The 10,965-nt window shown below is 44.1% G+C and overlaps 1 protein-coding gene across 1 annotated transcript; it reads left to right on the top strand.

The window, feature by feature from the left end:
* The first annotated feature begins 87 nt into the window (after nucleotides 1-87).
* On the top strand, nucleotides 88-10,697 carry LOC129126773 (leukotriene C4 synthase-like). The gene is made up of 5 exons (XM_054642961.2): nucleotides 88-3,394; nucleotides 7,303-7,402; nucleotides 9,172-9,242; nucleotides 9,899-9,980; nucleotides 10,236-10,697. The coding sequence occupies exons 1-5, from the start codon at nucleotides 3,337-3,339 to the stop codon at nucleotides 10,372-10,374; spliced, it is 450 nt and encodes a 149-aa protein (XP_054498936.1). The 5' UTR covers nucleotides 88-3,336; the 3' UTR covers nucleotides 10,375-10,697.
* The last annotated feature ends 268 nt before the right edge of the window (nucleotides 10,698-10,965 follow it).

The raw sequence follows: 10,965 nt of genomic DNA, 5'->3' as shown, positions 1-10,965 counted from the left end.
CATTGTGATTTAAAAGCAATTTCCTTCAACACAGACTGGCTTCACCAGGAGTTTTCTGCATTGCAGAATTGTGAGAGAGGGTTTTTTCCAGAGGGGGTGAAGGGAAGGGAAAGATATCATTGGTTTCAAAGAAGGAAAATATTTTACTGTGTCTGCAGCTCCTTTATGAGACAATTTGCACTTTTGAAAACTGCTTTTTTTAACACTAATACTTTAACCCTTTCCAAATATGCATGGAACATGGTTTGTCCAGCACACTTAGCTAGTGTGGATGAATTCCGCTCTGTTGATCAGATTTGCTATTTTATCATGTTGAACTGTTGATGAAAGATGTGCATTGATCAGTGGATCCCACCTTTGAACAGTGAATAAAACTTCACTGAAGCAGGCTTAATCCCTCATAGAGCTTTTGAAAAGATAACATAAAGATTGTCTTTGGATGGGAAGATAAAGATGTTGGTGACTTTGGTTGTTGACACTTCTGATATTTTCTAGAATAAGTAGTTGATGCAAATAACTGATGCTAGCTTTTCTCATACTGGCAATCTAAGAAAAGAGCTAGTGAGCTTGGTTTACTGTTAAGTTAAACCAAAAACTGGTCCAAGGTAAGTGTCATTAGAAGAGTATAGATATAAACTAGCAATGTCAGGGGAAGGAGTGTTTGCTGTATTTTTAATTTTAAGGGTTAACTTTGCACCAGTGTGCCTTCCCTTCCTGTCGGGGGTGCTTGGGACCTCAATTTCAAGTGACATCCTTCAATGTCACTGTTTTTTTCTCCCCCTTACAAACACTTAACAGAAATAACAGGGTAGTAGGATTCAGCTTTTCTTTCTCCCTGTTTAGGTTGTGGTGAAATCTGCTCTGTTTTCCAGTAGATTTTGCACACAGACTTGGTTCTGAATAAGTTAAAATACAATCCATCCAGTTATGATTTCTTAATTGGAGGAAAAGAACATCTGCTGTTTGCATTATTACTACCAAAAAGGCAATCCAGCAAAATGTCCAGGAAAAGGCAGGTGTGCTCTTTCCTCCACTGTTTCTGGAAGCTAAGGTGGATATTGCTCTGCTTGACCAGAGGGTTTGTTCAGGAAGGTATCTGGGTTTGATGACAGGGCCTTTTCATGGTACTGTTGGAGTAAAATTAGGTGTGATTCCAGACAAACTGGCTTATGATGCCCGTTGGTCTCCGTGTGTGAACAGGATCCAAACAGCCCCTGGCTCTGCCTTTGGTCCCTGTGCACAGAACACGGTTGGAACAGTTCAATGGAAATGAAAATATGGTTTTGATGTACATGGGTGCATGGGCAGGGCTGGGCTCTGCCCTGGTGCCCTGTAATGTGTCACTGGCTGTGTCTGCACTCGGGCTTTCCATTTGCTGCAGCTTCAGAGCAATAAAACCAATCTCCCCTGAACTGAACCCAGCCAGCCGCCCATGGCTTTATTTATAAACTGCGGTTTTGGTTGGGCAGGCAAGGTGAGAGTGTCACTGTGCAACATCCACTGCCTTCCAAAAACCACGATCCAATTGAAAAGGGTGCTCAAAATTTTGTTATACACATTTCCTTTGTGTAAATAAATGTTTACAATTTTATATTAAAGATTTGAATAAGAGTTAGATCTTCTGACTGTATATTTTTTACTTTTTATAGATTTTAAAACTATAATTCTTTATATATGTGTTTGGGGGGTATTATGGTAAGTTTTATGCTTGTAAATGGAGAACAGTTGAATTTGATGCTAACCTTTATGAATTTTTGTCATTGAAATGTATAAAGAGTCCATTAATCCCCTTATTCTTTTACTACAATTACTGGTGCACACCAAAAAGAAATCCTTCACTTCTGTTTTATCATTATAAAATAAATATTTTGCTAGTGTATTAAAAATACATGGTGTGACTTTATACATTTGCATGAGCCTAGCAGAGTTCAGCATTGTCATTCCTAGTGAGCTGGTTTCTTCCCTTCATCCCAACATACAGTTTTTGCTCAGCCTATTTATTACTGAGGCTAAAATTCTGCTGCTGTGTCACCAATAGGTTCAGTTAATGTTAACTTTCAGGTTTTAGTTCTGTTTAGTTTGAGTCTGCTGTACCTTGGAGGGTCTGAAGTCACATCATATGAGTGTTTTTTAGAGAGAGGGAGTGGTTTTGCTATTCTACATGTGTGGTTATATGTAAAAAGTGTAACATTGGATATTTGATTGATTAACTGAATTTTCAACTTGATGAGCTGTCACAATGGGGTTTTGAAGCAATGAAGAGGCAAACTAGAAAAAATCTTGCTGTGTTGCTCTTGGGAGAAACTGCAGGTCTGGTACATGCACAAATTCTGTAGTGAGGGTTTGTGTGTGTGACTCAACAGAGAGAAATGTAACGGCTCAACCACCAACATTAAGGGAAAACCCTCCTCCTCTTTGATTTAAAAAATTTTGAAGTCAAAGCAGTCATCCATATAAAGTTGCTCAAGAACATAAGGTAACTTTTTGAACTGATGCCAATTTTACATTTGTGGAGTGGGGAGAAAAGTTATTCAGGGCTAAAACATTGCTGGTTTTTGAATTTTACATTTTACAGTTCTGACTCTGATGTCAGTGTAACATTTCTCAGGGTCTATGTTTCTACATCCTCTGCTACCTTCAGAACTGAGACCTTTTATTTTGAATGTTAGCCAGGGAAAGGTTTGTATTGCTTAAAAACTTCAGAAAACTACTAAGGGTGAGTGAGTGCTAGAAAAGAACTGTACTCCTCTTTGGTAAACTGAAGAGTGGTAATTAGTAGGATAAATATCTGAATGTTCTGTTAAATCACAGAATCTGGTAACAGAATTAAGTTATTCCAGCTGGAGTGTATCAAATCTTTCACGTGGTCAAGTCCACTACTTGAAATAAGAGCAGAAGGTCAAGTCATTAATTTGTAAATGCTTGTTAATAATTTTTACAACCTTGCACATAATTGAGATGCTTCAGAGCTCATTAAAACTAGCAACAAAAGGGCTGGAAAGAATTCCATCATCTTTCCATTGCTGGCAACATATAATTCAATAATGGCATAAAGTCTGTAAACGTAATTAGAAGAATTTCACAGTTTGCTCGTGTAAAATTCTTCCCTGCTCTATTGTTCAACAAAAGGCACTTGGCTGAATGGAATAGACATTTTCTGGTGGGTGGCTGCTTTGGAAAACCACGTGGTGTGGAGAGAGTTAAGGTGAGTTAAGGTGTGGTGGGGGAAACACCTGTGCTCAGAGGCAGCTCTGTGGAAGTGGGTGGTGCTGGGAGACAGTGTTGGGACAGCTGTACCCAGCACATCAGGCTGGGCTTTGCTCCACAGTCAGCAGCATGCGAGATCAAATAGACCTTCTGGCCACAGTCACAGTTCTGGGGGTCCTGGAGCAAGGTAAATGTCCTTTGGACAATGCCAGTATTCAGCTAATTTTGTTGAACTTTGTGGGATGTGGTTCCTGTGTTTTTCTTGGAGCATCTGTGGAGTGAAAGTCACTGTTTTTCAACATGGCAAAATGATACAAATTTTTGGCTGTTAATGGCAGAAGTGTTATGCATGAGGGTGGTCATTATTTAACAGAGACTAAAATGGTCCTTAAAGCCAGCAAGTAAACTTTTGGACTTAAAGCAATTTCAGCGTGATGTTATTAAAGTAAACTAGTTTGTGATTGAATTTTAGCAGGTAATTTGTAACTTGCAGTGGCTGGAGGTAGCCAAAATAAAGGCAGGTTAGTAAATGTGCTGGTGAGGAGGTCAGTGTACAGACAGACCTGGTGTGGATGTAGGAAAGAGCCTCGTGCACATGGGTGTTTCTCTGTGACCAATGTTCAGATGACAAGATGGACTGAGAGCACAGTAATCTGGAAACTAAGGCAAGTTCTGGTCAGAAATAGACACAGAGCTCTTCAAAGGAACTCAGTGACTTCTAATTTAATAGATGAATTGTGTTTAGACCATTTAGAAGGAGCAGCATTTTTGACAAGCTCTGTTTATTTGTGGGTCGTTTGGGCAAAGTTTCTCCCCCTTAAGCTTCAGGACACTCACTGCTTTGCCTGGGATGGGGACAGAGCCCTCATTTTATGAAAATCTTCACCGTTCTATAAGGAAAGGTTTGTGGGGTTTGTTATTACTGTATTAATTCACCATACAGCTATCACACCTCTGCTTACAAATGGATGTGAATCCCTGAGCAGCATCATGTGCTTTTAGCTGTCAGGTGATAAATCTCTTAATACAAGCATTATTGAAAACAAAATATTCCACTTTAAAAATAGAGCTCAAGACTTTGAATTTTCAGTAATTTCCACTCAATTTACAGAGACATACAACTACAAACAAGAAACTTTTGTACTATGATTTTTTTTGTTATTAAACTAAGTGGGGGTGGAGTGAGTGTTTAGTGTGCCAAGACAATACATGATGAAAACTTGAAATTGAGTTACAGAAATGCTGCTGAGCTCTTTTCCTTTAGGAAACCCTCAGTAGCAAATCCCTAGATAGCAGTTTTGTCTCAAATATTTTTGTTTAATGAGAATTTCAAGTACTTTTTAAAGGTTGCAGCATTAAGAATTTTACTTTGATGGCATACAGGCCAGGTGTGAAGCCAGCAGATAAATGGCTGGCATTGGCACCCTCCTATCTGTTCGATCACACGAAGTATCCTGGTTTTATGATCTCTGTGTGGGAAGCCAAGGAGCAAATTGCAAAATACTGTGTATTTCCTTTCCACCTAGTCCTATGGAATCTGTGTGCCCATGTCACAGGTTCAGAGCTGTGCAGTGGCTTTCTCTGCATGTTTTGAAAGGACATTCTGTAGGCGAGTTAGAGGTCTGGGCTTCACTCTGAGCAGGGGAGCACTGAAGCACAGACATGGGCTGTCCCTACAGACACTCCTCCATCACATCCTGGTGCAGGAAATGTAATTTAATGGCTGCCCTTGGTACAGGGTTGGTTGATTTTTATGTTTCCTTTTGAACTTTCTGGGAGCCTGCAGTTTCTGGGTTCTTTCAAGTAACTTTCCCCTTTTTAATTTAGTCATTCTCAGTTTAGTGAAACCCTGAGTTTAGCACTCTGTAGATGTGGGCCGCAGCCTTGTGGTGAACATTGTACCACAGAGCAAAATTATTCTCCATTTTTTTCCCCCACTCCCTTATTTTATAGCTTCAAAGGAAAGAAAACTTATGCAATGTCACTGTCAGGCCCCAGAGGGCTCGTTTGCCAGGTTCACTCAAATGTGGCAGATAGCAACTATGATATGATTTGACAAGTTTGTGGACATAATCAAATAGAGAATGAAGAATATTTCCACTGAGGAGCAAAGTTCAGGGAGAGCTGAGCCCCTAAGCCATGTGGGAATCCACACAGGTGATTAACCTCAAGACATGAATCACAAAAAACAATGCTTTGAAAGGTTCTGCAGAGTAGATTGAACTCTTTTTTTCTAAGACTCTGTGCTGAGAAGGCTCATGCAGTGTGGGTTTTTTCAACACCTCATTCTGGGAAGTGCTTTTGTGGACTTCTATGTCACTCATCCCTAAGTGTCGAGGATCTGTGTAGGACTTGTCTGAATATTAGGCCCTGTGTAGAAGCAAGATGCTAAGTGCAGAGCTGATGGAGAGGTTTGAAAGGACTCTTACCTCACCCATCAGTCACAAGAATCCTACCTTGGGAAAGGTGCAGATGGCCCAAAGCAGGATGAAGAGCATTGCCCAGTGCAGTTGGGCTAGAGCCACAAGCCAGATCTGCTCATGATGCTGTAACTTCAGCTCTGTCTATTTCTGGAGAGGAGACTGGGATGAAACCCTGGGAGCATCAGGGAGGAGGGGAGGGAACAGGATGGGTCATGGTTTCATTTTATTCCCAGAGCTCTCCAGTAGCTGCTGAATTCCAGTTTTGTGTTACACCTCCCTGGATTCACAGAGGGAACACTGTGTCCTCATGGACCTCAGCATAAGGGTGACACCCTCACCCATGATCAACCTGCTACAAATGAATCAAACAGGGGAAACAAGAATGTTCCCCCCACTTTGCTCTGTCAACACCTCTCATTTAGGGCTGGATCTCTGTGGAAGGTACTAGAATATGCTTTATTGTTCTTGTATGTGTTCTGAAAGGAATGACTGTATTTTTGTTAGCAAAACCTTGTGATACACAAGTCACATAGCATCAGATTATTTACATTTCTAATTCCCTTCTACATATGTTCTAATGCTTTTCTGCAGGCACATGTCTTGTCTTTAATCTTGGAACATCTGTCTCTACTTCCCCTTCTCTGTCCTGCTGTTCTGCTTTTATCTTTGTTACAATAGGACAGTCCCCAAGGCAGGCCTTGCACCCTGGCTTCTTGTCTCTCTGGAAGGCTCTGGAAATGTTGCTATGTGAGGACTTTGCTCACTCAAGTGTCTCAGTGACACCACCACAGCCACCAAAGTAATTGTTTTTATAATTTAGTTTTCTCCTATATGAAAATAGGAGTTTTCAATAAAGGCAGCAGTGTAGTAGTGCACCCAAATAAAACAGAGCATCAGCAATTTCCTGTGGGAGTAGGAGCTTTCAATAAGTAGTGAAACACTTCAAATCTTCATGTTAGCAAGTTTTCATTGTTTTGAAGTGACTTTCCATGTCCTTTACAAATGTACAAAGGACTGATGTAGCAGACACTGACTCAGTGCCTTGGCTCAAATGTGGCACAGGCTGATAGCAGGCAGGGGCAGCACCTCTGCTCCTTGACAGCCTTGGGGCCGTCCTGCAGGAGTGAAGAGCAAGAAATAATCACCCTCTTCCCCATTTCCTTTTATTGCCATGATTAAGAGCATCTCTAATTGACTGTCCCATTGCCTGAGAGTTTGGATGCTGCTCTGTGACATGGGCCATACTTTGCACCCACTGGGAATAGCAGAAAAGAAGTGTTGCACATCATTCCCATCAGACTGGCTGAGGGTGCACAAGTACTCGAAACACAAAGTGCAAGATTAAGAGGTAATTCTGTGATTCACTGTGGACTTGGTAAGGTTTTATTGTGTGTTTGATCTGCCAGGGAGCAGCACTGAGGGCTGTGCTGGGTGTGAGGTGATGCAAAGTGTCATCCAGCACTGGCACTCACCTGGGATAACCAAACCTGAATTTAAAGCATGAGAGTGAAATAAATGGCACATTTATTACAGGTCGTGTGTGACAGCCCAGGACTATGGACCTAGATCATATCAGCTCTTTCATTCTAACCACTTGCTTGATTCCAAGCCAGATAACACTTGGCTAAATAAACCCTGCTGCTCTGTTACCATTCCTGTGCTCTGTTTTCAGGCTATTTTGCAATGCAGGTGATCTACGCCCGTCGGAAGTACAAGGTTTCCCCTCCCGAAACCACGGGGCACCCTGAATTTGAGCGGACCTTCAGAGCTCAGTAAGATTTTGACTTTTTGTGGTGACTTTGTCTAGATAAGACTTGAGTCAACTGTCGCTGTCAGGAGAGACTGGTCTCCCTCAACCACCTTTCCACTTACTGCTCCTGTTATTATTTTTTTTTCAATGCTTTGTGTGCAAAGGTCTGGGTTTTGATTTGGAGCACTTTGGCTGGGGTGTTTCTGTCCATCCATGATAATTCTCCTTCTGGCATTGTGAGGCAGCCAAATTACAAATTAGTGGCCGTATGGAGGAGGTGCAGAGCATTCACAATTAGAATCATTAAATTTAATATTACCATTGGCTCCAAATGGTGAGAGCAGCCAAAGCTTTATTAATAACCTGATATTTTCTTGTAATGTTTTGCTGTTGAATTGAAGCAAAGGGCCTTGCTGGCAGAACCAGCTACAAGGGCATTTTAATTTTTTCCCTTTCAGAAGGCATTGTACTGTGAGAATCAGCACTCGTGGGCCCCTGCTGAGGGCTGTTTCTTTTTGCTCTGTTCCTATGGAGAGAGCAATGCTGGAGCTAAACTGGAAACGTTCACAGATCCCTTCAGCTTCCAGCAAGCAGCAGATTCCATCTTTCATCTCAGTCGTTCTGTTTTGTGAGCAATTGAAAGGAATTGGCTGGAGCTGGTGTGAAGGGTAATTCCAGCCCGGCACTAAATCCCGAACAAAGCAGCTGCATTCCCTTGCCAGCACACAGGAAACGTTTGTGGAGTGACAAAAACACCAGCTCCAGTCCTTCTGTGGGACCATGGAGGGCCAGCCTGCCTGGAGACATCAGCCTCTGTGAGCTGGGGAGCTGCTGATGTGGCTTTTAATTAAATACTTAACTATTAAATGGGAGTTAACCAAGTCATGCCATAGGCTGTGGCAGGGAAGGTGACCTCTGGGAGCTTGGCCTTGAGAAGATGTTGCTTCTTTGTGGGTTTGTCTTCTCTTTTCCCTGTGGAAGAGTATACAAATGAATAATTTAATATATTGAAAAAAAATATATGGGAAAAAGTGGTATCGATGCATTACTCACTTGAAACCTGGCAGCCTCCCCTCACTGAGGCTCAAACTGCATTTACAGAATAAGGTTCTTCAGACTTTTTCCAGCTCCCAGTCTGGCTCCATTCTCCAAAGGTTTGTATATTTTTGGCCAACATTAAGATTAAATTGCCTAGGGAATGGTAAAATGTGGGAGAAGCAAAACCAATGTCTTTAATAGCACAGCTCCTACTCTTGCAGAAAATCTGTATTTTTGTCACTAAAGGAAAAAGGAGGAAAACCTGGCTGTAAATCTGATCACCTCCTGCTGAATTTTATCTGAGAAAAGGCTCCTTCTTGGTGTGTGACTTTTGTGACTCCCAAATCTGGGCTGTGCTCCCCCAAGGGGAAGAGAAAGCTCCTTAAATACTGACAAGCCTCTCCCCCAGGGGCTGGGGTGCAGCAGCTCTCTGGGGTGGTGCTGTGTGTGGGATGCAGCCTGTCGAGGGTCCAGCAGAGACAAATCTCCATCTCAGCCACAGCTTGTTGTTCCAGGGCCATGTGAATGCAGGAGAGGTGAATGCTGTGTGTTGTTGGGCTGCTTTTTCCCTCTACAATACAGATATTGGGTGTTCTGGATCACAAAGGCTCCTTTCCCACAGCACAGTGATGGTTCTCATCAGCTCTTTTAGTTTGCTCTGATGTGAGTTTCCAATTCCCTTCTCCAGCCTTGGTTATCCAGGCTCTGATGTTCAAGGAGGCAGTTTTAACTCTCATCTCTGGTTCTCACCAGGGCAAACTGCTCAGAGTACTTCCCAATCTTCATTTCCCTCCTCTGGGTTGCTGGAATCTTCTTCCATCAAGGTAAGAGGGATGTGGAGGGGAACTCCAACCCAAACCATGTGAACAAACCAAAAACCTCAGCCCCAATTTAAATCCCATTGTGACTCAGGCATTCTCTCTGTGCCTGTGAGGCTCTTGTTCATGGAAAGCAAATTTCCCCTTTAGCTGGATTGACTGAGAAGTGCCTCAACTCCAGCTGGGAGCAGCTGAGCCCATTCCTGCCTGGAGGAGGAAGCACTGGCAGCCCTTGCTCCTTTGCTGGAGCCTGGCTGTCCCCTCATGCTGCTTCTCCTGGACAAGGTCAGGCTGTCCCAGGGTGCCAGGGTGGCAGCAGCTGAGGCAGAGCTATGTCAGAACAAGAAACCATAACCCAAACATTTACTCATCCACTGCCTATCCCTACCAAGTGAGGGGGGATTTGGTTGCTGCAACCATTTAGTTGTGAGGAGAAACCACATAAGGGAGCATTGCCAACCCAAGTCCCAGGGCAACGCTGCAGGGCAGAGAAGTTCATCCCTCACAAAAAGGGAAGGAAGAAAACGAATTTAAACTCCCACAGTGGTTTAAAGCCAAATCACTCTATGTTTGGTTTTCTGCCCCATCTGCTGGGGGGGCTGTGTTGGAAGCAGTGTCAGGGATCCTGAGCCCAGCAGAGCTCAGCTCTCCTGTCCCCCCAGGTGTGACTGCAGTGTGTGGGCTGCTCTACCTCTACACCCGCCTCAGGTACTTCCAGGGCTATGCCGGGGCTGCACGGGGACGGTAAGGACCTGACAGGACCACGGACCCAAACCAGCCCAGGGCGCCTGGGAGCAGGAGCTGGCCTGGAACAGGCTTCCTCCCTGTGGCTGGGACTGCAGGCACATTGTCACCTCCTCCTCCTCCTCCTCCCCTCCTGCCCCATGTGCTCGTGGCTGTGTCACCCTTCCCTACTGTCCCAAAGGGGGGTGGGGACTCACAGCCCTGCCACAGTGCCCCGTTCCCTGGCAGTGCCTGATGGTGTTTTCTCCCACCCAGGTTGGGACCGCTGTATGCCAGTGCCTGGCTGCTCTGGCTGCTGCTGGGGCTGGCACTGGCTGGGCTCCTGGCACACTTCCTGAGGCCTACATGGATGGCAGCACTGGTGTGGCCTCTCCAGCTCCATGGGGCCTGGTGAGAGGGGCCACAGCTCCCCCAAACCCCACTGTCTGCCCCCGGCACAGGGGAGCCAGTCATGTGGCACCATCAGAGAGAGAATGTTTCCCTGGCTCTGCATTCCCTGCAGAAGGGAGATGGATGCTGGCACTCCTCTGCTCTTCAGAGATAATTTCCCTTCTAGAAAGCAAATGCTTTCCAGCCCCTGCTCCTGCTGAGGAGCTTCACTGCTGGGCTTTGTAGCACTGTCTGCTCTAAAATGCCTCTGGCTCTGCCTCATGGAGCACAGATTGACCCACATGCTGTCGTCTCTCCTCCTTACTGCTGTAATGATCTATGTTGAAGAATCACACCATGGATATAAAAAATAAATTCTTATTCTCACTAGAAATCACCTGTGATTGTCAAAGGCACTCAGAGACTGGTGTCAGAACATCTGAGCTGGGGACTGGGTTTCATAGGAAAAGCTGCTGTGATTAACTGAAAATGATGGGTAAGCTTGCCTAAAACCACATCCAAATATTGGGAGAAAAGCCTGACCCTAGCCCAGTACTAAAGTCTGTTTGGCATTGATTAAATGACCTTTACTTTACCCCAGCTTCACTTATCACCA

The sequence above is a fragment of the Agelaius phoeniceus genome, chromosome 15 (genome assembly GCF_051311805.1).
Source record: "Agelaius phoeniceus isolate bAgePho1 chromosome 15, bAgePho1.hap1, whole genome shotgun sequence".
Taxonomy (NCBI): domain Eukaryota; kingdom Metazoa; phylum Chordata; class Aves; order Passeriformes; family Icteridae; genus Agelaius; species Agelaius phoeniceus.
Note: the sequence above shows the minus strand (reverse complement) of the source record. Positions and strands in the feature narration are given on the sequence as shown.

Bases quoted from the DNA above. Each gene is read 5' to 3' on its own strand.
- LOC129126773 (XM_054642961.2), top strand. From the start codon at position 3,337: ATGCGAGATCAAATAGACCTTCTGGCCACAGTCACAGTTCTGGGGGTC. The intron at 7,403-9,171 runs GTAAGATTTTGA...GGTTCTCACCAG, and splicing joins GAGCGGACCTTCAGAGCTCA to GGCAAACTGCTCAGAGTACT. The intron at 9,243-9,898 runs GTAAGAGGGATG...CTGTCCCCCCAG, and splicing joins TGGAATCTTCTTCCATCAAG to GTGTGACTGCAGTGTGTGGG.